This window comes from Aspergillus neoniger (genome assembly GCF_003184625.1).
Source record: "Aspergillus neoniger CBS 115656 unplaced genomic scaffold BO87scaffold_46, whole genome shotgun sequence".
Taxonomy (NCBI): Eukaryota; Fungi; Ascomycota; class Eurotiomycetes; order Eurotiales; family Aspergillaceae; genus Aspergillus; species Aspergillus neoniger.
In genome coordinates, this window is record NW_020291174.1 from 115577 (window position 1) to 139118 (window position 23542).

The 23542-nt window shown below is 47.5% G+C and overlaps 8 protein-coding genes and 2 non-coding genes across 10 annotated transcripts; 5 read left to right on the plus strand and 5 right to left on the minus strand.

The window, feature by feature from the left end:
• Positions 1-113: 113 nt before the first annotated feature.
• Positions 114-290, minus strand: BO87DRAFT_319296 (uncharacterized protein; the record flags this gene model as incomplete). The annotated part of the gene is made up of 1 exon (XM_025619839.1): positions 114-290. A coding segment is annotated over one exon (177 nt), but the record flags the coding sequence as incomplete, so codon positions are not given.
• Positions 291-695: 405 nt separating this feature from the next.
• Positions 696-2488, plus strand: BO87DRAFT_368680 (phosphatidate phosphatase App1 family protein). The gene is made up of 2 exons (XM_025621945.1): positions 696-1817; positions 1877-2488. Exons 1-2 carry the CDS (start codon positions 819-821, stop codon positions 2477-2479), a joined length of 1602 nt encoding a protein of 533 aa, XP_025475100.1. The 5' UTR covers positions 696-818; the 3' UTR covers positions 2480-2488.
• Positions 2489-2897: 409 nt separating this feature from the next.
• On the plus strand, positions 2898-4557 carry BO87DRAFT_319400 (SDR family NAD(P)-dependent oxidoreductase; the record flags this gene model as incomplete). Its single annotated transcript, XM_025619848.1, has 12 exons — positions 2898-2939; positions 3073-3206; positions 3275-3347; positions 3405-3474; positions 3531-3570; positions 3623-3648; positions 3703-3814; positions 3876-3909; positions 3966-4072; positions 4138-4289; positions 4338-4447; positions 4504-4557. The coding sequence occupies 12 exons, from the start codon at positions 2898-2900 to the stop codon at positions 4555-4557; spliced, it is 954 nt and encodes a 317-aa protein (XP_025475101.1).
• A 125-nt stretch (positions 4558-4682) lies between these two features.
• BO87DRAFT_419544 (HpcH/HpaI aldolase family protein) lies at positions 4683-5841 on the minus strand. The gene is made up of 5 exons (XM_025626950.1): positions 5777-5841; positions 5633-5713; positions 5440-5560; positions 5259-5387; positions 4683-5191 (listed from the first exon to the last, which is right to left on the minus strand). The coding sequence occupies exons 2-5, from the start codon at positions 5698-5700 to the stop codon at positions 4721-4723; spliced, it is 789 nt and encodes a 262-aa protein (XP_025475102.1). The 5' UTR covers positions 5701-5713; positions 5777-5841; the 3' UTR covers positions 4683-4720.
• A 538-nt stretch (positions 5842-6379) lies between these two features.
• Positions 6380-7861, plus strand: BO87DRAFT_380474 (short-chain dehydrogenase/reductase). Its single transcript, XM_025624306.1, has one exon. It carries the CDS (start codon positions 6651-6653, stop codon positions 7665-7667), a length of 1017 nt encoding a protein of 338 aa, XP_025475103.1. The 5' UTR covers positions 6380-6650; the 3' UTR covers positions 7668-7861.
• A 140-nt stretch (positions 7862-8001) lies between these two features.
• On the minus strand, positions 8002-8073 carry BO87DRAFT_t243. The gene has a single exon. It is a non-coding gene; the product is annotated as a tRNA-Arg (tRNA).
• A 4669-nt stretch (positions 8074-12742) lies between these two features.
• Positions 12743-13730, plus strand: BO87DRAFT_177952 (uncharacterized protein). Its single transcript, XM_025618387.1, has 3 exons — positions 12743-13442; positions 13506-13520; positions 13584-13730. Coding segments are annotated over exons 1-2 (630 nt in total). The 5' UTR covers positions 12743-12814; the 3' UTR covers positions 13508-13520; positions 13584-13730.
• On the plus strand, positions 13731-15892 carry BO87DRAFT_177957 (uncharacterized protein). Its single transcript, XM_025618388.1, has 7 exons — positions 13731-13940; positions 13991-14465; positions 14522-14766; positions 14819-15124; positions 15174-15284; positions 15345-15453; positions 15517-15892. Exons 1-7 carry the CDS (start codon positions 13890-13892, stop codon positions 15750-15752), a joined length of 1533 nt encoding a protein of 510 aa, XP_025475105.1. The 5' UTR covers positions 13731-13889; the 3' UTR covers positions 15753-15892.
• An 871-nt stretch (positions 15893-16763) lies between these two features.
• On the minus strand, positions 16764-16906 carry BO87DRAFT_t242. The gene has a single exon. It is a non-coding gene; the product is annotated as a tRNA-Asn (tRNA).
• Positions 16907-18207: 1301 nt separating this feature from the next.
• On the minus strand, positions 18208-20530 carry BO87DRAFT_344403 (mannitol dehydrogenase family protein). The gene has a single exon (XM_025620818.1). It carries the CDS (start codon positions 20028-20030, stop codon positions 18522-18524), a length of 1509 nt encoding a protein of 502 aa, XP_025475106.1. The 5' UTR covers positions 20031-20530; the 3' UTR covers positions 18208-18521.
• Between the last annotated feature and the right edge of the window lie 3012 nt (positions 20531-23542).

A 23542-nucleotide genomic window follows, 5' to 3' on the forward strand; every position in this document is an offset into this window, starting at 1 on the left:
CCTTATAGAAGCCAGCAGGATTCTATTTTGATAAAGTTATAATTTATTGCTTATTCTTTATTCTAATATATCTATTTGGGTAAATTTTTCTTTCTCGTCCTTCTCTCCGTTAATTATTCTCCCATGCTGGACTCCGGCTTTCGATCGCCATGGTAAAGAGCGATGTGGATACTGGAGCGACAAACCAGCGATCGGATCTGCATCCGAACCGGCTTGATATGTTTAGTACTTTGTATTTTATTCTTGGGAAGGACTCGAATGTTTTGAAGATCACGCAGATTATCACCTGCTACAAGGTACTGTGATTAAGGGCCTTTCGGACCAACCTAACCCAAGACGAGGAATGCGATTCCAAGCTACCTATATAATGTTAGTGCGACGGAGGTGGCTAATTTTACCTTGCCAGTATGAAATTCACGATATGACGGTAGTTCTCCATCAAATAACGGCAATTTCTATGGAACAGCAGTGGAATTTTGGGAATCGCGTACCATCTGAGTATGACGCAACGGGGGTGAGCACCGGCATCCATGTGGTGGACACATCTCCGGGACCATGACGCATGAAGACCCTGATCTGTTCCTGATCTGTCCCTGATCCAGAAATCTGGTTTGTCGCCCGAATATGTTAATTAACTGCGGGTCAGAGTCTTGCCGTCCAGACCCAATGGATGAATCGCTTGTGTGGCCCTGGAGTTCCAGTGATCTGCACGGCTATGACGTTGGTGGATGTTCTATTTGTTATATAACAATACAGACAGCCATGTTACTCTTATTCCTGCGCCAAAAGGTCTATCCCCACTACTTTGAGAATCAAAAATGAGCAGGTCAAGCTTTGCCTGTCAGGCCCTGCTCCAGGCAGCTCTTCTTACAGTTGTCTCCGCGATCCCAGCGCCCACAGCGTTCGTCAAAAATGTCGTTCCGCCCGAGCCCGTCATCACACCTTCGCCGGTTCAGCATCACCCTTCACGAGTTGCTGGTCGAAATATTTTGAGTGACGTCGATTCTGATATTAACAGCATCCTTTCTGGCCTGGGATCCGACCTACCCTCCTGGGTCGCATCGGGCGTGCCCAACTACTTCCAGGGTTTCCCCACTGGAGATGCAGTGGTGAGCTCCTTGGGCTTGAACAGCGCTGAGTTGGCAGCCTTGCCCACCAATGTATTGAATATCGACCCATATGCCAACTGGACCAGCTCGGGCTGGAACGTTCGCTTCCACGGAAATGTCTACAAGCAGCCCAACACCTCCATCTCCGATCTGAATGATTTGGCTGATGTATTCCTCGGCAATACAAGCATATCCGACCTTTCTGAATCCGAGCAGAAACAGGCCCGGAATCTAACAGCCGAAATATTAGTCGTCCAGCAACCTGACGTGGCTGTAAACACGATCCACTTAGAGCCTGCCCCGAGTCAGGGATCCAGCGGACAGCCAGGCGGCGGTGGATCCTCTAATACCACTGGCGGCACCCAAGACCTCACTCTGCCCTACAACACCACGGTCGAAGGTGACTTTGACACCTTCGTGCCAATCTCCAGTAACGGCTTGACGGCAGGTAACGAAACCTCGGCGATACAACGGCTTAACGTTCATGTGGAGGGCGCAACCATTGGAAACAGCACCGCCTATCTTGTGCCTCCGACCGGGCTCACTGTCGTTTCGGACATCGATGACATCCTACGGGTCACCAAAATCTATGAGCCCGAGCAAGGATTACTCAACTCGTTCGCACGCCCCTTCCGGCCATGGGAGAATATGCCGGACATCTATCGCAATTGGTCTATCAGTCTCCCCAACCTGCACTTTCACTACCTAGTTAGTCTACCAAATGTCCCTTATTGTATTGTTCCTGCGTACTCACCACCACACTACAGACGACGACTCCCGAACAAGTCACCCGAAACTACATGCAATTCATCTATGACAACTACCCCGGCGGGTCTTTCGACACCCGTCCCCTCAACTTTAGCGACGTCTCCGCCACCCTGTCTATCCGCAAATTCCTGCTGAAAAAGGTGTTTGAGACATTTCCGCATCGCAAGTTTCTCCTCATCGCCGACACCAGCAACAGCGACGTCATGCGTGACTACCCAGAAATGGCGACCGACTTTCCAGGCCAAGTGCAATGTATCTTTCTTCGGAACACGAGCGCCACTGACTCCGGTGACAAATTCCCATACGATACGTCTGGGTTTGAAAAGCTTAATCAGTCGAACTACATGTTCTTCTTGCATCCTGATGACTTGACGAATCTAGACATTGCGAATGGCCAGTGCTACAACACATCCATTCCGCAAAATCTAACGTTTAGTTATCAGGGTTTGCCATTGGGGCTGGGCGACGAACCCACTGCTGTCAATGGGTCTGCCAATCATACTGCTGAGTCGGCGGCCAGTTTGTCGATGATGGGTGGGACTAATAGGCAGGGTTTAGTCTTTCTTATTGTCCTGGCTACGGTCTCTTTCATGATCTTGTAGATATACATTACGATGTATGAAAAATTACGAACTTATGACTTGGTTTTCTTTCCAAAATCACGTACAGCGGAGGCTCATTCTCTATGTGGGGACTATCACCAGAGTAAAGTATCGTAAAATTATCTGCTACTGGATCTATTAATGTTTGTTCAATTAGAGCTCACTCAAGATTGCGGTGCTACTTTTATGTGTCACTTCTAAAAGCTACCTCGTCCATGACTGGCTGGAGCACGCTTCGGCTGAACTCCGGCGCTTATCTACCCCGCGGCTCACCACGCCCTCGTCGTCACTTGTCTGGAAGGTTCAACAATTATCTTTTGTCCATCTATCGTGGTCATAATTAAAACCAGGTCAATACAATAGACTCTTTCGAGGCTACTCAAATTTCTCCACGGCTATCCGATACATCCGCGAAACCATGTCTCTCCAGCTTTCCAACCTGTTCGGCGTTAAGGACAAGGTACGTATAAACCATCCACGTTACTATCCTTGTCTAATGGAGACATAGATCGTCGTAATCACCGGCGGAGGCACCGGACTCGGCAAAGGCAAGCTAGGATCATATATTCCGGAGTCTAGGATCTAACTTTGAGTCTATTGCAGCGATCGCGGAGGGCTTTTCTACTAATGGTGCCAAAGTCTACATCACGGGACGTCGTGTTGAAGTCCTTGAGAAGGCCGCGGAAGAACTACGTGGAAGGGCGACACTCGGTGGACAAGTTATACCGTTAGTCGCTTCCCTGGTCTACAATCACCATTGAGGCTGGAATGAAAACTGATGACACATCTCTATAGAATCAAGGGCGATGTGAGCACAAAAGACGGCTGTGCCCAGCTTGTTGAACAAATCAAGCAGAAGGAGAACCATGTACGCAGATGATGGATTTGATGAGGTCAGAAGGATGTGCTAACTAGTATGTCACAGGTTGATGTGCTTATTAGTAATGCTGGTCTGCCTGGGAAGACGGACTATCCTCCTTGGAACCCCAATGATCGTATGGCCACCTTTCCCGTGTGTTTGGTGGCTGCTTGTTTGCTCATGGATGAATAGCGGACGCTGTTGAAAAGGGGCTGTGGGAAAGTGTCGACGAGTAAGTTGCCGCATTCTTCACTTCGATGAGGTGCAATGCTGATAAAATCAAGCGAATCCTTTACCACAACCAATAATGGTGTGTAGTTCTGCCTATAGAATATCGGAAAGGACTAATGTGTGATGTGGACAGTTAATATCAGTGGTGTCTATTTCACCACTGTGGGATTTCTTCCGCTGCTGCGAAAGTCTTCGGACCCCAGCGTGATTGTGATTGCTTCCTTGGCAGGGCTTGCCAACCAGAGGTGAGTTACGCTATTGACATGTCCTATGGAAAGCTAGTGCTGGAAACTAAGAGATAACTAGGACCGTGGGAACGGTGACTTATGGTGCTTCAAAAGTAAGTGCCTCCATGACTAACAGTACATCGGGTCAAATTGCTAACAATCATTTTAGGCTGCAGGTACGCTTAATTGCCGGTCATTCGTCCCTTCTACGCTAGCTAACTCTGTCTCAAAGCTCTTCACGTATCGAAGCTCCTGGCTGGTAGATTTTCTCCGTATGTGTCTATTTTCTGCTTATCCATTGCTGCAACAGACTTGGAACTATGATGTTTTTGATTCCAAAGTGCTCTTCCTAACGACGACATTAGTATGAAAGTCCGCGTTAACTGCATCTGCCCCGGAATTTTCCCCAGCGAGATGACGTTCGCTGATACCACTGGCAACGCGGAAAACCTCAATCCCGTCTCAGAAGGTGCTGCTAAGCGGGCTCCTGCTGGTACGTGACTTGCCCAACACCTTGCATAATGCAGCTCTAATAAAACAGGGCGCCCTGGATATCCCGAAGAGATTGTCGGACCGTGTCTGATGCTGAGTTCCAAAGCCGGGGGCTACATGACCGGAGGCTACCTCTTGGTTGATGGTGGTAGAGCGATGGTATGTATTCCGGCTTCAAATCTAGACACAAACAGAATGCTAATTCTAGCCAAAAGAGCGCATCCATCAACGATGGAATTCACATGCCAGAGGACACTTACGTGTGGTAAATTCCCATGCGCCCAAGACCTCAACTACAGCTACCACCCAACCCGAACTCTAACATAGTGATAAGATAGCGATCACATAGAAGAGACATGATGAAATGATTAGCTTTCTCTACTTCAACCTGGTAGTCAAACATTTATATTTCTATCATTACCGGATCCCAAATTACCGCCCCTCCGTAACAGTTCTCAACTCACTCAACATCCCCGCCCTGAAAACCCCCACATCCGTAACTACGGAAATCATATCAAATCCCTGCTCCGCGCGCACGCGGGAATCCTTGCCATCCGTACAAAAGATAGCGGCCTTCTTCCCTGCCGCATGCGCAGCCTTCAAAATCCGCTGAATAGCCGCTTCATGCTCCTCCCCGCCCCTCGTAACACCCATCTGCTTCGCCAAATCGAAGGGGCCAATGAACAGGACATCGATGCCTTCCACAGCAGCGATCTTCTCTACATTCTCAACACCAGCCTTCGACTCAATCTGCACAACCACAATGGTGCCTGTTTGTGAGCCCTCGTCGTACTCTGCACCGGGCGCGACGCCGGGGAATGCGTGTGGCGCGAACATCGGGCCGTAGCCTCGTGTGCCGAGGGGTGGGTATTTGGTCCATTGGACGATTTTGGCGGCTTCAACCTATTCCAATTATCAGATTTAGTCCTTTCCAATGATTTACAAGAGATATAGGGATTGGGATACGCACTTCTGAATGGCACATGGGGGTCATGACCCCGTGAGCACCGGCGTCCAGCGCCCGTTTGATCATCCATTCCTCTGCGCAGGGAACCCGTACAATCGGGCTTACGTCTTCGGAGCCAATGGCGTTGAAAAGCTATTATCGGTTATTCGAAGCACTACATCGGATAAAAGGCAGATTTACTAACCTCATAATAATGGCGGTCGGAGATTAATCCGTGCTCGGCGTCTACTAGGACCCAGCTGAAACGGCCTGGGCTAGGAGGCTGGCCGTGCAGAATGGTTTTTGCGACTGCTGCGCTGGGGAGGCTGAATTCATCGAATTGAGGTTAGTTCATCTTGGTACGAAGTGCTAAGAGTACTGGTTGTGGATGAACATACGTGAGCCAGAATCCAAGGGCCGTGGAAGAGCCCCGGAGGGTGGAGGTAATGGCGGTTTCGAAGGGCATATTGGAGATGATCCTGGGCGTGGTGTTAGAATATGGTTCCTCTTGGGGTGCTTCAGGCTACAGCAAGCATACGTACCTTTACTAGGATATGTTCGAGGTAGACTTCAGTTGAATTAAGTATAAAAGAAGGTTGAAGTCCATTTTAATAGAATTCGGTTGTCCGCTTAATAGCTCGGTGTTCTCTGCCCCGCCGGTTAACGTCCTCGGCTAACCGATCGCATCAACTCCGACCGCAACGGGGTAGTTGACCCCGAAGCATACATTAATTGTCTTGAAACAACAACAACGGAGACCATATAAGTTGCATGTAATGTCCTTGGGTATATTCAAACTCCTCTACAACTTGTAAACTGTGCATTGATCTTATCTGGAGTATTCAACGTCGTTAAAGTGATTTGCCGAGATAACCATAGGTGACAAGTTGGATACGTCAGAAAAGAATAAGCTATTGAACTGGCACCGAAAGGGTCTAGTCTGAGGCTCAATAGCTCATTGATGTCATTTGCGAGCTACATTTGTATTATGACTAGCCATACAGCTGCCGCGTGTCTATGCAGGTGAGTCATAGTGGCCCGTGACGGTTGTAAGAAAACGGGTGCCTGGTGCAGGATCATCTGATATCGTATCAAACGAGGCTAGAAGTATCTTTCTTTTCAAACTTATCAATCTAATATTTGTTCACAAAGATAATTTCTGATTCTGAGCAAACTCGCCCCACTCTTGACATCACCACGTGTATAAAGACCTGCTGGGACCTTAAACCCGGCTTATCACCGCACTTTATCGCGCACTCTATAACCCAAAGACCGATATATCCGTTGCTGGTAATGATCTACATGTTGCTCGCGTCTTCCATCATTCCATAATATCACCACCATACCACCTTTATATACCATCCACCTCTGCCGCAATTCATCACCAATAATCATCACATTGAAGCAACAATCGAAATGGCGACAATCCTCTACAATCAACTCTTCGTCACCCCCTCTCTCCCACCCCTTCCCTTGCCCTTCCACAACCGCACCGTCATCATAACAGGCGCCAACACGGGTCTCGGCCTAGCAGCAGCCCATCACATCGCCTCCGGCACTTTGGGCAAACTCATCCTCGCCGTCCGCAACCTCTCCGCCGGTGAATCCGCCCGTGCCGAGATCCTCAATGCCCATCCCACCTGCGACCCTCAAACCATCGAGGTCTGGCCCCTAGATCTGGCCTCCTACGACTCCGTCCGCGCCTTCGCTACCCGCGCAACCACTACGCTCGACCGTCTTGATGTCCTTCTCTGTAACGCGGGTCTCGCGACGTTTCAGTACTCCAAGGCAGAAGGTCATGAGCGCACGATCACGGTCAATGTGATTTCGACGTTTCTGTTAGCGGTGCTACTGGTGCCGAAGTTGAGGGAGACGAGGAGGCTGTGTCAACAGAAGGGAGAAGAAGGACACACTCCTGTGTTGTCGGTAGTGGCGAGCGAGGTCCATGCATTCACCAAGTTTCCTGAGAGGAATGCGCCCACGGAGAAAGGCGTGAGTGTGTTTGAGGCGCTGGATGAGCCGGATCGGTACTATGGGACGATGGCAGAGCGGTACCGCACGTCGAAATTATTGGATGTGTTGTTGACGAGGGAGTTGGCGGATCGCATTGGGGATGATGATATTGTGGTGAATTGCCTGAATCCGGGACTTTGTCAGTCGCAGTTATCCAGGGAGATGGATAATGTGGTCGTTAGGATTGTATTGCGGTTGTTGGGGAGGACGTTAGAAGTGGGGAGCAGGACGTTGGTGACGGCTGCGGCGGCGGGGAGGGAAAGTCATGGAGAATATATGTCGAATGGAGTGGTGTGTCCGCCGGAATTATCGTCGTTTGTGACGAGTGAGGAGGGGAAGAGGACGCAGAAAAGGGTGTGGGACGAGTTGAGTGATATTTTGGAGGAGATTCAGCCGGGGATTATGCGCGGAGTGGTGTAGTTTGGTGTATGTATGATTATGACTGAATTGTTTGTATTTGTATACTTATAGTGACCGATTCCACTTAATGCTAATATCTAATGATGACCGTTTCGTAGATGTGACATCTTGATGCATAGGTTCGCGCATAAGAACAACTATTATGTAGTTTGGCACCCAGATAGCACCACTCATGGTTTCGAGTGGGGTTTGAATATAATATGCGACGTGTATAAATGGGAGAAGCGCAACCATGCAAACAAGGAAGGCGCAGTAAGAAATACATTTAAGGTCACATGCACACATCAACGGTTCATGATGGGTAGCGGGATCGTAAAAAAATGACAAAAAGGAATGACCTACGCAGGATTCGAACCTGCAATCTCTTGATCCGTAGTCAAGCGCCTTACCATTGGGCCAGCAGGCCTTGTTATGGGCAGTTTTATTATTTTGGTAAATAAACCAAAGGTCAATTTTTCTGCACTTGCTCCTACAAGCTTTGGCATGTTCTGTCTGTCAAAGTGCATTAGCCAAGGCAGCAAGTAGCTGGTAAGCTCAAGACAAAGTTCCGACCGATAAATTGAACACTTACTGGGTTTCCACGGCTATGAGTATGTGTTAAGTGTATTCATACTAATGAAGATGAACACTCATTGCGCCATTACCATCTATCTATCTATATATATATACAACTTGGGTTCTACATCCTGCGACCCAGCTATATGTCATGGATGCTGTCAAGTTTCGGGCGCAATTGAAAACCGACTTCACATCATCGCTAGGGAATGAGGCCTGCGACCAACCGGCTTGCAACTATCATCAACACTGCTGGGCTGATTTACGTTGGCTCCGATATACCTCCGATACTTACCGGATGAGCGATAGGTCGATGACACTGTTTCACGTTCCTCCTGGATATATGCATATATTGCAATTATTCCTTCAGAGAGAGCCGTCTAGAGTTTATTCCCTTTGAGCCGATTTTCCATTCTGTCCCACTGTTGCATAGCTCTGATAGTTAGAACCACCCAATCCGTCCGAACCCCTAGCCGACATCAGCGCATGAGGCAGGATTCACTGGCAGGTCGAGAAAAACGAAGCGATGCATTTTCCCGTGGAAAAGATCCGTCTATAAGTAAGTGAGCGACATTCCCAAGCTAGAAGAGATTTGCTGTAGTCGCTGGGCGAGTTCACCACTATACTTGTCTGCGTTTCAAGGGAAATATGATATGCGATTTTATTTCACTGGACTGAAGGAAATGTACGTTAGCTAAAATTCATTTCTAGCGCTGGAGTGAAGGATATGGAGCATTCCTGTTCCTGAATGGTTGTGATTCCACGGTTAGTCCTAAGCTGTCTGCAGACGGTTTACCCAATTGCCCCCTCATGGTTAACGCGGCGAACTGTCGGGGAACACTAGCATTGCAGAGGTCCCCGAATTGCATTGCGCAATGTTCAGTAAGCTGATCGTAAGATAAGCCATTCTGCTCTTTCGGCCAATGAGAAGCCGACCATCGTGCATATTAACGCTGCAGTAGTTAGTTCAAACATAGATAAGGTCCATTGTAATAGCTGAATCGTTTTTAGCAAGTAGCCAATGCAGTTTGCAGCGCTAAGGCATTAGTTTGATATTAGAGAGGGGAATAGAACTCCAGCAGAGTAACCCATGAGGCCTTTGAAGAGGTTGAATTTGTAGTCGATATGGATAACCTCCAGTAGCCCTTCTTCTGTTGTGCACATATTTTCCGCTACTGTTCATATCTACTACTATCTAATCTTCACCTCCGAATAAACATGACGGATGTTGCAGTTTCAGGATGCATAGCATCTTCGCAGATCATGGGCTGACTGGCTAAAGGAGCGATTGTCACTTAAGCGCGCTATCCTTCCCCTTCGCCGACGTTTCCGACAATTTTTTCCTCTCCTGTCCTCTTCAAAAATCTCATTACCGCCGATCAGAAAAAATGGATAAGGCTGTAAAGCACACTTCCCCTTCCTGTGGACCCACAGACCAACTCACCATGTATCATATGTGACATACTATTATACTGTCGTTCCCTGCTAGACTGCCCTACCAACTAAACCACGGATCTAGAACCCGACGCGGAGCATTCGCCATCTTTGATGGTATGCCAGTTACCACTGAATTTGCATGACAGGAGAGTTGAAGCTGTATAAAATATCCCACGAAAAGCATGTCTGTTCGACAGGTACATTACACTCGGGAAGGAAATGTTTGCTTTTTGGAGGGTGGCTGTACTAGATACTAACCAGTAGGCGCGTCAAGACAGCAGCTGCATGTTGACGCAAACATTGGCCTGTTCATTCTCTTTTTCCCATTCCTCCATGCCCATATCAGATTACTACGTTCTTGTGGTTTACAAACCTCCTTTAGAAGTGGATATGCTTATAACTCTTACTATAGGCCGTGACAATTACTTCCCGATGTCGCACCACATACCCCGCAGGTTCTCGGGGACCAAGGCTTATCGGGCATAAGCACGACGTGGACGATCACGGACCACAGGATCTTTTCCTACTCCCCCCGAACTGCAGCTACTCCTGCACGTAGTTGGGATCCACGCTGTCAGACTGAAAGCTTACGTGCGTGTGAGATTCATTTGGGAGATAGCACGACATCAGCCATGTATTCTTTGCCCTCCTTCGGAGCAATCTGCACCGCAGAGGACAAAATCCGCATACTATTGACTATTTTGACATGTACTGAGTGGCCAGCAAAAGGCCAAGCTAGGCTGGTATCATAATATGCAAAACTACAGACAGTACAGTCGGGCGCCTCCAGCTCGTTTTGCTTTTGTCACCTCTTTCTCATTCAGCTACAAGGAAGTAAGCATCCCTGCAAGCTACGCAGGAAGAGGGGTTACTGTGTTGTCACTCAACTGAAAAGGACCCAGAATCCGAGAGCACTCTCCAGTTTCCCATCCTTTTCCTCACACAAGCACAAGATCTTGTTTCTCTTACAATTACTTTGGACACCGGTCCTTCGCCCGAAGAGCCTAAACAGGTCATCCCTACCCAAACCCCCACAAAATAACGAAATGGATACTATGACAATTGCCGAGCCAGCCCCGGAGACTGCAATTTCAGCTGAGGCTGTACAGCCAAGCCTCTCATACTCGGGAGCTCAGGAGAAGAGTGAAGTTTCTGGTGTGGACAGCACTGCTACTCCCACTGAGGCTGAACTTGAAGGTCTCCGGCCAAACCTTATCACTGCCATCGAGGAGCCGGACCTTTCTCGCTTCAGGGAGCTGCTCACTCACAAGGGAGCAATTGAAATTGATCTTAATTATCGATTTCCCGACGAAAGTGAGGACAACACTGGCCTCTCTTTGTTGATCCTGGCATCTGCGCTTGGGAAAGAACCTATTGTGGATTATCTGTTGGATGAAGAACGCATCAACGTTGAACTTGGTGCTTCATATCCAGTTGGGTGGACGGCACTGCATATGGCGGCTTGGGGAGGCCACGAACGAGTTATCAAGAAGCTTCTGACGAAAGTTGCCGACGTTGATTCAACGAACGATTATAGGGAAACGGCACTTCACTGTGCCTGTCAGTATGGTCGCTTAGAAGCGGTTAAGACGCTGATTGATAAGAAGGCTGATGTCAACCGAAAGAACAGACTGGAAGAAACACCTTTGCATTATGCCTGCGACAATGGTCATCTGAAAGTGGCTATAACGCTTATTGAGAAGGGAGCCAATGTCCACTCAAAGTCTGGAAGAGGATATACACCGCTACATTATGCCTGTCGCAGTGGCCATAAGGAGGTGGCCGAGATGCTGATCAAAGAGAAAGCCGAGATTGACGCAGAGTCTGCAACTGGACACACACCACTACATCATGCCTGCTTGAATGATCAGCTCGAAACAGCCAAGATGCTAATTGATAAGGGAGCCGATGTCAATCACCCCACGGAGAATAAATATACGCCATTACACAATGCTTGCTGGGACGGTTATCTTGATGTGGTACAGATGCTCATTGAGAACAAAGCCGATGTGCATTATACTGATGAAGATGGTTGGAATGCCTTGCATTTTGCCTCCATGTTAAAAAATGACAGTGTACTAAGACATCTTCTTTCACTCACCGGGGAATTAAAGCTTGACCGGAATCGTCGAAGCACAACGGGGCAGACACCTCTCATGGTAGCCATCAACTCGGAGTACGAAAGTTGTGCCAACGTCTTATTGAATGGTGGTGGTGTTGACGTTTCTTTGAAGACTGAAAGGGGTGATACAGCACTGGTGTTCGCAGCTCGTAAGGGAAAAGCTCATATCGTGCAGAAGATACTGGAATCAAAGGCGTTCTTCCCCGACAACCTGATTGAGGGGAAAATCTGCCTCTCCTCACCTTATGAACTGGAGCAGTTAGAGCCAGTATTTGTGGAATGGCTTACCAATGGAACAATATGTAGGAACTGGGGCAACAAGGTGATGTGTTGGGCTGTTGTAAATGGGAGTGTGAAGGTCATGAAGAAGTGTGGTGAAAAATTTCCCGATGCGAAGGGAAGCCCCGACGGCAAAACGACCTGGCTACACCTGGCATCCAAGTACGGTCGCCAAGTTCTTATAAAAGATCTTATATGGAACTACAATATTGACGTCACTGCTACTATCGCACAGAAAATGACGGCTTTACATTTGGCGGCACAGGGGGGTCACATCATGACGGTGCAGACCTTGTTACACTATTTCAATGAGAAGTACCCTGGGAACAAGGCCACGGATATCAAAGCTGGAACTCCTCCGTCACAAAGAAAAAACACCTCTCATAGCATGAAGTTGGTTGATTTGATCTTGAGCAAAAACGAGAAAGATGACAACGCAATCACCTTGGCTCGAAAGAGCAACCACCGAGCCATCTGTGACATCCTATGGAAAGAACTCAGTGATCAAATTTCCAACAATGAACTACCGTCTGACAATTCGGCTAGTGCCAAGGAGCATTTGGTTGAGATAGCAGCTCAGTACGGAACTCCTGGCAAAGAAGAGGTTGTTAAGACTATCCTTCAGCACAGCAAGACAACCAAGGAAGACCGGACACACTGGACCACCCTTCATTGGGTTATCGATGAACCCTGCGTGGCGCCTACTTGGTGGTTATTGTCAAACGGAGCTCACCTCAAGAGCAGTGAGATCTCGATGGCTCAAGATTTACTGACGAAGAAATTGAATGATGATCCCACCAGGAAGAATAACCCCAACAGGAAGGATGAGACCACCAGAAAGTTGATCGGAGTACTGCTTGAAAACCCACCAAAGATCAAAAATCCTCCACAGACAGATGATACTTACCACGTACCACAGTTGCCAGAGTGGATTAGTGAACCACTGGAGTCTTTCGGCAGCCAGAGCACCATCGTGGATTTTTATTGCCCGAAAAGCAGCGTCGAGTTTCAGCTCAAGAGACGACCGATGAAGGAACTGATCTATGAAGGCAACAAAGGGCCGAATGGTATCATGAAAGACGTACAAAATGACTTCAATGAGTTGGCCAAATTCAAGGAGCGACTTGATTCTGAGCTTAAGAAGATCGATGGAAACTCCTCGTCAAAAGACCCCACAAAACCCCTTGCCCCAGACCCGGACAGTCGTACAAAGACTAAAAGCCAAGATGTGAAACCAACAGCATCGGTGAAGCAACCAAATAATAAAGCCCCAGGGAAAACCGACCAGCCTTTATCAAAGGAAGGCAATACAAAGAGCAAGGCAGGGGAAGAAGAGAAACAGAGTCCCCAAGATTTCAGATGGATACACGTCCCCGCAACATGTGTGAGTAAACTCCACTATTGTGCCAAAGTATGACTGAGAGCTAATAACCATGTTAATCCAGAGAAAAGTGATTGAGGTTCGTCTTCCTACACCATGTGCTCGTCAGCGCGCTGAGTGCTTACTCGTAATTTGAATTCAGCACCTCATGACGAGGATCGCAATGGATTCCAAGAAAACACAGCAGGATCTGGATAGCATACTTGGCTATCTCAAGCGAAGCTGGATTGAGGTTCCTGCCGGCGGGGGTAGGCGTTATCTTCAACCACAATATCAGGTATGGCGGAACATCACCACGAGTTCAACATTTCTTCTGAACCACTCCATATAAAAGGAAAACGGGAAGTGCTGGTCGAGTAAAAAGGATCAAACCTTGACCAAGAAAGCCACTGCGAGCGACATCCAGCCAGATACTCCGCAAAGCGCTGAAACGGCACAACAGACCAATATGAACCCAGAGAGCCAAGCCAGAATCAGAAATAAGCTGATTTCACTATATGTTAGTTACTAGGAACGGAGACATTTACACAGACTAACACTATCGCCTAGATACCATTTCTCACAGTATCTGAAAGGAACTTTGAACAGAGTCAAACTCAAGACACGGATGAACAGAAAATCGAGAGAAACAGGCAACACAAGGAACACAAGGCAATTCACAGACATGAGCCTATGACACTTCACGAATATTACTACACAACAATAGATGATAGTGTCTTGAGAGACAAAAAACAGGTGCTTCGAGAATACTTGCAGGGGACATCGAACAAGAAAAACGTGAGCAATTCCGACCAAGAGCAGTGTCCGAATATGAAGGATGTGAAGTCCGAACAAGAGCAGTGCTCAAATATGAAAAACGTGAGAAAGTCCGACCAAGAACAGGTCGCGAAGAAGACGAAAGGCAGAGGCCTCTGTCACTGGTTACCATGGGTACAGCGCCCATCGGCCCCCCCAACTAAGGACACACAGGAGAAGAGCTTTATCTATACTGTTGACCAGCTTTGGCTTTGGATTGTTAACGACGGCAAGTGCTAGCAATGCTTTGAAAGTTCAACCCGGGATTGCGCTAATCTGTAATAGACACAATTGTCACCGCCACAACAGGTGGCTCAGACGGATTAGTCGACGCCATATTGGACAATCTGTCTCCTGATTCAACTGGGGAAGGGGTCCAACGCCCTAAGTCCGCCACAGAAATGATGGAACTAATCATTGGTATCGCAACAGATCCCTCATCGCAGAGGGTTCCCATTACGGATGGTAGCCAATCTGTTACAGAGCAAAAAGATGCACTTCAAGTCTTTCAAGAGTCCACGCGTGATGTGGTAAGTATGGGCGTTTAGATCCGACATCTAAGTACTGATCAACGATTGTCAGATTGATATTGAAGCCAGCATATCGGAAAACTTTATGACAGCCGTCAAACAGAACCATTTTCAAAAATTACCGGAACGGGATTTCGGCGAAGAATTTGATCTTCTGTATAAGATCAAAGAAATCCGTGATGAGCTTGGTATTCTCAAAGACATTTCGAATCACCAGGAGATTGTGTGGAATCAGGCATTTCCACCTAAGAACAAGAAAACCCCCTACCCGTTCAAGTATCCGCACCCTCATAAACCGAGTATAGTTCAAAATGAACTGCGAGATATGATGGACGAAGCAAAATCCGCTCAAGATTCTGTTAGTTTCTCCTGGCTTATTGGAGAAGCAAGGCTGACACAGAATACAGATCAACCTGTTTTTGGACCTCAAGGAGAAATATACTGCAAGTCAGGATGCCGCATTTGGACGACAACAGGCCTATACCACTATGGTCTTCACCATTGTGACTATTGTATTCGTGAGTGCCACCAGTGCACCTTGTACCTGTCCACAAGCAAAGTCTGATAATGGTTTTCAGCTTCCACTTACCTTTTTATCTTCCATCTTTGCGCTCGATATCGCCCAATTTCCTCACGGGCCTTCTGGCCGTCCGCAGTTTCAAAGCTGGTGGATCTTTCCTTTGATCTGTATGTTATGTCTTATTGGACTTTCCTGCTTATGCAGTTTGGATTTGTTCTCACTGGATGCAGTTGGACCATCCGCAGCCGTTGCCATCCCATTGATCGTCGTCGCTTTCAATGTAAATGACTTCATTGTTACACCCTACTACAAATGGAAAGTTGGGATGGCCTCTTCCCACGCCGCTTCTGATCCCGGACGCCAACCCTCCAGAGGGTCAGATGATGCCAGTCAAAACGGTCATGAACGGTCCCGCTCTATGTTTCCTAGGAGAACACCGAACAAGCCTGAAGATGATAAAGTGTAAGATGGCTAACAATTATCGGGTCAATACGATGGATATAACGTAACCCACGGTTAAACGGCCCACACGGTTAGGCGGCCCAGCTGGTAATACTATATAAAAGATCCTTTTTGAACATAAGATATCTCAACCATTAAAAGTCGAAGAGACAAGAATTCTGATATATAAGTTTAAAATAGTATAAAGAATCTTTAGCTATGTTCTAAAAATCCTATAAATATATAAAAGATTATCATAATACAATACCTGTATTTTATATGTATTATGTAAAATAAGATCTATTGATATGGATAAAAATCTTAAAATTCTGAAAAATGTATAGGATATATATTTTTATATATATAATCTATCTATAATATTAGAACCACTCAAATACAGTATTCGCTGAGATATAATAGATCTGAAAAGCATATTTTATATGGGATAGTAGGATGGGCCGCCTAACCGTGTGGGCCGTTTAACCGTGGGTTACGTTAGTGGCCTACTTGCTGAAGTCAGTTCCGGATGTTGCTAGAGAATTTGACACATGATTAACGGAACTGCGACTACATCTAGATTTGTGACTGATTATATCTAAAGTTCACGGGCACTGTACAAGGGACTAGAGCTGCTGGTCAGAGTCAACTTATCATTCATTCTCAATGGATGTAATGCATCATGTGATAGCGTGAGACAACCATGGTGCACACCACGGAACCCTATCTGCCATACATAGTTTATTCCCATCCATATCTTTCAAGACCAAATACTAATTTATTTTACGGGTGTATGCTAGGCGACCTCCCGTGAGAGACCACACAAAGACCAAATATTCCCACCGCGATCATGCTAGGCGGCCTTGTTCCATTCCAGTCGCCTTCCCTGTCTGCCCAGCCGTTGACATACTCCATGAAGACTATTTAATTAGCCTAAAAATAAGTATAAAAGTTAAAACTATTTTATCAAACGCTAAAATTAGGAGAGTGGATGGATTTTGGGCAAAAAAGTACGTGTGAAATATTTTCGAAAAAAGAATGACAAGGATGGGATTCGAACCCACGCTCTTTCGAACTGGTGTTTTGGTAAACCTAACTGAGGGGTTGTTAGTCGGTGAAATGCCAAGAAGGTCTGAAAAGGGTCACTAACAACCAGCGCCATAACCACTCGGCCACCTTGCCTCGCTTGCTTATATTTGGCTTGCAAGTATCTTATGACAAACAGACCGCCCTCCTCACCCCGGCCACCCTTCTTGGGGTGCTTTCCCCCCGGGGTCTTTGAGGTTTTGCATCATCCATTTCTTTTAACTATACCAGTGCGAGTAACTCTTCCACGATGTCTACCACAGCCTCAGTGTCGCCACTTGCATTATGGTACAAGTCTGAGTCTACCCTTTGTCCTTGCTTGGCTATGATACTCCCATGAACGGTCACCAATTTCAACGATGGCCAAGCGAACTGGAGAACCTTCCGCGAAATACCAGAAAACGGCTCGCTCGTTTCTTGGACTGGCCGCGCACCCCTCATCCAAGTCAGGAAACGAATGTGTAACCAACTAGTTACAGACGACTACGATTAAGCTACTGACTCATAAATGTGGACCGTTAGTTTTCTGTCCTGTTCTTTTCGATCGTCAAGTAAATGGAAGTCCAACTGGGCAACCCTCAATTCGGGGAACAAACAAAGCATCTTTTGCGCCAGTCAGATCAAGGTAGGCAATGTGCTGTGGTAGTTTCGGTGTGCGACACTAAACCTTCGGTAATCTCGGAAGGGGCTTATTGTACTCTATTTCTAATTCTATCTCCATCCCTTCCCTTCCCATTAAGGGATGAGAGGGGCTGGCTGACCGGCTGTTGGCGAGTCAGTCGGATGGAGGGATGCGTGGCCTTAAATCAGGTAAATGAATTCAAGTTGGTAGTAATGAGTAGTTAGTATCTTTTGAGTTATCTGTTGCTTACTGCTGCACTCTGCAGCATGTCATATCTAAGTTTTCATTCAATCTGTCGGTGCAATCTGGCGTGTCAGACATATCGCACATACATGCGTCAAGCCAAGCAATGATGATTTGGATTGGTTACGTGTTCTTGATGCCGGAGGATTGGTATGCAGATGATAAAGACAAAGGGTGCAGGTCATCTTGCATAAGGATTAGTGGCGACCGACCGTGTGATTGATGCCAAGAATTATCTATGAGCTTGGGCGGTCAAGACCTGGGGATGATTCATCCGATTCCAGGGTTAACTATGGTCCTAGGTGATGGACGAGAATTGTGGTAACGGCGTTAGTTAGCTAGCAACCTACTGCGGCGTAAGGTTTGTTGAGGCGATGGGATTGTTCGTGGTGGTTGGTAACGGGAAGTAGATGGTCGGTCGGGAAGCTCATTGCTTGAGAGCTACAGAGTACACGTTGCTATTACTATAGTAGCATTCCTTGAGTGGCTCGGACGATGAAGTCACCTGGATAGCATACACATCTGTAGTAGGGTTTGAGTCTACGGAGCATTGTATCTTTAGGATTCTCCATCATCTCAGGGGAAGGAATAAAATGTCAATAGAATGAAGTGAGTACCATAACCATTGGCCCGTCAGTTTATGACGTGGCCCGAATTCCAAAACATAGCATTAGATCAATCTATCATTATCTATCCTTTAACATCCCTTTTTGTGAAAACCGCACCCGCATGACACATGTAAACCAAGAAAAAGTATAAATATCGCTTGCAGTCCCAAACATTCCCTAATCGTAGAAATTCAACACCGGCAAGGAGATTAATTACACCGCTCCGATCTAGAAGCGATTAATTAATGTACTTGGGAAGCGTCTTTAAGATGCCGTCCCGAGCAATGTCCTCCATAGCATTGGTGATCTCCTGCATGAAGCGCTTGTCGTTACGCAGATCGTCACCGAACAGACTCGTGATGCTCAGCAGCTCAGAGGGCTTAGTACCACCAGCACGGGCCTTGGCCTGGAGCTCCTCACGCATGGGGTCCTCGACGGCGAAGGTGTTACCCTTGTCATCAACACCATTGATGTAGCGGAACCAAGCAGCAGCGACGAAAGCCAGACGGCGGAGGGGGCCGTTCACCCAGATAGCCTCGGCAATCGAGGGCATGATGAACTGGGGGATCTTGCCGGATGCGTTGAGACAGATACGGGGCAGCTGGTCCATGATGGTGGGGTTGGAGAAACGTTCCATGAGGGTCTTGCAGTACTCATCGATGTTGACACCGGGGATCTCAGGCAAGGACGGTTTGACCTCTTCCTGCATCATCTGCCAGACGAACTTGTTGAAATCCGGGTTTTCCAAGACCTCGTGGACGTAGTTGAAGCCTGCCATCTGACCGGGGTATCCAATGGCGGAGTGACTGCCATTAAGAAGACGGAGCTTGTGCTTCTCGAATTCCTCGACCGCATGCACGTCCTTGACCACTTGAACGCCGACCTTCTCGAAGGGCGGACGACCGTCGGAGAACTGATCCTCAATGACCCACTGCATGAACGGTTCGGTGACGACAGGCCAGGAGTCCTCGATACCCATGGTGTTCGCGAGAGACTCCTTATCGGCGGGAGACGTCTGAGGCGTGATACGGTCGACCATAGCGTTGGGGAAAGCACCTTTATCAGTAATCCATTGAGCGACTTCGGGGTTGCGGAGACGGGCGAAAGACTCGAGCATGTGACGGGTGATGGAACCATTCTTCTGCATGTTATCGCAGGACATGACGGTGAAGGGCATGAGACCTTGCTGGTGACGGCGGGCGAGGGCAGCGTAGAGGAAACCGAAGGTAGTACGGGGGGCCTTTTCGTTGGCGGGGTCCAAGTCGAATTGAATGTCCGGGTGCTCACTCTGAAGCTCGTGGGTGTTCTCGTTGTAGTAGTAACCGCTCTCAGTGATGGTGAGAGACACGATGCGGGTATCCGGGTGTGCCATCTTAGCAATGACGGCTTCGCGATCATCAGGAGCAAAGAGGTAGGAATTGATGCTGCCAATGACATTGGCAAAGCTGCCCTTGGCCGAACGTTCAATGACGGTGTAGAGGTTGTCCTGGGAGCCCAGGGCATCACGCATGGCGGAATCGAAGGGTTGAAGGCCAACACCGCAGATAGCGTAGTCAGTCACGCCATGGTTCTGCATCAGCTGGTCAACGTAGACCGCCAGGTGCGCGCGATGGAAACCGCCCACGCCGACATGGACAATTCCTTCCTTGAGGGCAGGACCGCGCCGGTAAGTCGGGACCTTAACGCGGCCGGCACCTGCCGCCACGATTTGCGACAAATTCGCGGTGTTAAGCTTGAGGGGACCCATTGTGTATGGGAGGATGAAGGAGAAAGGAGAGGAGGAGAGGAAGAAGGAGGAGACGAGGGTAGAAAAAGGGGAGGGAGAGCAAGGGAAGTTATTTCAAAGCTGGCCGGGGAATGAGAAACAAAATGTTGGAGAGCTTCTGGAGCTTTGCAGGGTCACCGCCGGTTTTGACCGCCGATCGCTCTGATCGCCGCCGAGTCTGCCGGGAATAGTATTACATCATGCGGTGGCGTTGTAAACTTCCAATAGCCTCGAATAGATGGGTTATGGACCGGTAGCCTTGCTTTTTCGGACCGGTGCTGTCCAAGCAAGCCGCGGACTGGATCCATGGTGGATCGGGGGGGTGTGGCCCCAGTTGGATGGAGCACAAAGAAGGAGGGAGGAGTCGACGAGCAATTGGCTCCATTCCGACCCATTGGAAGATGAACCGCGGTGGCGGGAATTCCAATGAAGCTCCAGAATAATAAAAATTCAAATGGTCGGCGCGTGGGGGAGGAGAAGACACAGTAGCAACATTGAACAACAATACGCAGTAGATAGAATCATGATGCAGGTGAGCCAAAGCAGATTAACCAGATCTACTCTTTCGGTCGCGCCGCACACGCGGGCTGCCGGCATCACCGGACACGCTCTCGGACGAACCTTAATCCCTGCACATTTTTAATTTAATCAAGCAAGTCCACTTGTACAAAGTAGATAGCTAGATAGCTGCGGAGTACAGTGAGTATTACTGTACTGTATGTCGGACCAAGTGAATAAGGGCTATGAAGCAGAACAATTCTAGACCATCAGGTGATCGGTCGGCAGCCGCGGGATGCTCCAGGATTTCTCAGCCCCTGACCAGTCCAATTTCAATCCCGACCAAGATGCATAACGTACTTTGTCCGGGGTCAGCTTTTAGTGCGGGTGGCCATCAGAGATTTTTTTTTTCTTTTTTCCTTAGGTCTTGGGAGATTTTCTGATACTTCATATCTCACCTTGCCCTTTTGATACCGAACATGTGCCACCTGACTGCATCACCTGACCCCCTTTAATTGCCCCAACCCTCCATGATCTGGCTGATCGGGCTGTTCTGGCTTATTCTGCCTGTTCTGGCCCCTCGAGGACCTGGTCGGTTTTGTTTCAATGACTCTCGGTGAGCTTGGAAATATTCCTCTTCTTCTCTGAGGTGTACAAAGTACAAGGACTGCGGTGGAAATGAGCCAACATACCCAGCTCAACGTCTTCCCTACTGTTACTTTTAGTCCCGCTCATATTACTCATTGAGGAAGCGATTATTTACGAAGCTCCTGTTGAACCAGGCATTATCAGGCATCACCAGGCATCCAACCTTATTAAAACTCCGAAATTCAATTGAAGAGGGTGTCAGGTGACTGACTATCCCTACACAATTATTAATAGAAAAATCTTTGATCCTTTTGCCCACCTGCTTGAAAGAGTAGCTGACACGAAAAGCTATGGAGTAGACCGATAACCCCTAAACAGTATCGGCCGACTTCAACCCCGCGGAGTTTCCCCTAACCCCGTCGGAGCTGTAAGCCCACATCCAAGGGGAAAGTCATTGCGGAAAACGTGGGGTGTCCACGATAGTCCCAACTCTGGTTCTTATCATAGAGATCTTCAAGACCCACCACCACAAGTCAAACACAAAAACGGAATTTATAACAAGATTATTAACTATCACGATTGACAACTGAAGAACTTCGCTGATCACTTCAGCCAATCACATACTTTGGCAGATGACAAGTAGCTTGTCTGTGGTTATGAGGGGGTAAACTTGGTGCTTATTGATGGATGCTTATAATGTTTGTCGGCATCTCAAGGTCCTCATCCGATTAGTCTTGTGGCAATTCATCTATACTGTTCACTAGCATCATACGCTTGTCCTGCAGAAGGAACACAAGACTACGAGTCTGTCTACTATCGTTGTTCATCCCACATCAGATGGATGTGCTTCTTAAATGACATTTTGATTTCCACTTCTATAGTAGCGGCAAATCCGATAATCTTCAGCATCATCAATTACTAAAGTGCAAAGGTTTTGTAAATCACCAACCTTCGCTTTAGCTGTGGCAATGACCAACAATGACAAGGCCACTATGTCACAATGCTGCCTCTTTGGAAATGCCTATAAAGACCGTTGGTACTCCGTACTTTGGGGTTGTATCAGTGGGCCCCAGCATTCCGTCAGTCCCCCAATATCGCAAAAAATTCCTACTTTGGCACAGTGCGAAACAAAGCGCTAGCGTTATCAGCGGATCTCTGAATTCTGCCAGCCCACTGCTTCTGTGATCGCAAAATATTCCTTCTTTGTCCTTTGTACTCCGCAGGGGCTGCGCGGGGCGCAGTGAATCCTGTGTTATCCCCTTGTTGCTTTTATCATTTCGTTGACAGATTTATTCAAGTACAAACAGTTGGCTGATAGAGATGTTCGATAATAGGTCAAGTGCGCGATTTTGATGGGGTACAAACGGGGCAGAAAGCTGCAGGCGGTGAAATTGCCGATCAATGAGATAGGCGGAGGCAAGATTCGGCCCATATAAGTAGTATCCATCCTCTACAAAAGACACCTCCACACCCCCGGCATCCGCTTACGCCACTTTTTGCCACACTTCGCCTCACAGGGCAGCAGGAAGACTTTTCTGAGAGATTCTAGAGAAGCATGGTGTATATGAAATCATCATGATATTTACTCAACCTTTCCACAGCATTCGAGAAAGACTTCTTCCCCACGACGCCCTTTTTGCAGCCTCAGGCACATAAAAGACGTACGTCTTAGACATCACGTGGTGCTGAACGTTAAAGCCTCAGGCACCAAACATACAGAGGTCATCAAATGAAGCTCGTGTTTGGTGAAGCAGAGCGAAGGGTGCTGCTGTATAATCTCTTAAAAATCAGAACTTAGTGCCTAGTAGTCAGCTTATATATCTGTACGCCGATACCCTGAATACTACTTGAATCATATCAATACCTCAGGCATGCATAGACTGCCAATGGGATAGTTAAATAGTCTACTCAATGCCAAAACCACACTTCCCATGAGAGATGAGCCTAGCTGTTATTCATTTGTCTATTGTCAAGTCCTAACATATTCATTTAAATGATCTGCAGTCGTGCGATACGAATAATGTCTCCCTCTGTTCCTGTTGTGAGAATATATTTTCCTGGACAGGTACACTATCCAGGCTCTACCACTATATACAAAGCATAATCAGTATGTGTAGAGTTGAAAGAACTGAGGGGTTCAATCACGTTTCTCGTACTGACAAAGAACAGACATGCAGAGATGATTTAGTAGTTGAGTTCGAAATAGAGCATGTACCAAGTAGTATTACTGAATATATATATATATGCAGTATATTATTTCCACTCTGATATTATTATTATATATGACACCAGACATATTATACCAAGAAAAAGCTTTCGCGAATATTCAAAGATGTTTGGCTATAACAGGTTGTATCTCAGTGGTGTTCTATAGCTCACAAGGCAAATTTTGTCTGCAACCAAAGAAG

Bases quoted from the DNA above. Each gene is read 5' to 3' on its own strand.
- BO87DRAFT_368680 (XM_025621945.1), top strand. From the start codon at position 819: ATGAGCAGGTCAAGCTTTGCCTGTCAGGCCCTGCTCCAGGCAGCTCTT. The intron at 1,818-1,876 runs GTTAGTCTACCA...ACCACACTACAG, and splicing joins ACCTGCACTTTCACTACCTA to ACGACGACTCCCGAACAAGT.
- BO87DRAFT_419544 (XM_025626950.1), bottom strand. From the start codon at position 5,700: ATGCCCTTCGAAACCGCCATTACCTCCACCCTCCGGGGCTCTTCCACG. The intron at 5,561-5,632 runs GTATGTTCATCC...CGATGAATTCAG, and splicing joins GCCCTTGGATTCTGGCTCAC to CCTCCCCAGCGCAGCAGTCG. The intron at 5,388-5,439 runs GTTAGTAAATCT...AACCGATAATAG, and splicing joins CCGACCGCCATTATTATGAG to CTTTTCAACGCCATTGGCTC.
- BO87DRAFT_380474 (XM_025624306.1), top strand. From the start codon at position 6,651: ATGGCGACAATCCTCTACAATCAACTCTTCGTCACCCCCTCTCTCCCA.
- BO87DRAFT_177952 (XM_025618387.1), top strand. From the start codon at position 12,815: ATGGCTCAAGATTTACTGACGAAGAAATTGAATGATGATCCCACCAGG.
- BO87DRAFT_177957 (XM_025618388.1), top strand. From the start codon at position 13,890: ATGAACCCAGAGAGCCAAGCCAGAATCAGAAATAAGCTGATTTCACTA. The intron at 14,767-14,818 runs GTAAGTATGGGC...AACGATTGTCAG, and splicing joins AAGAGTCCACGCGTGATGTG to ATTGATATTGAAGCCAGCAT. The intron at 15,125-15,173 runs GTTAGTTTCTCC...CACAGAATACAG, and splicing joins CAAAATCCGCTCAAGATTCT to ATCAACCTGTTTTTGGACCT.
- BO87DRAFT_344403 (XM_025620818.1), bottom strand. From the start codon at position 20,030: ATGGGTCCCCTCAAGCTTAACACCGCGAATTTGTCGCAAATCGTGGCG.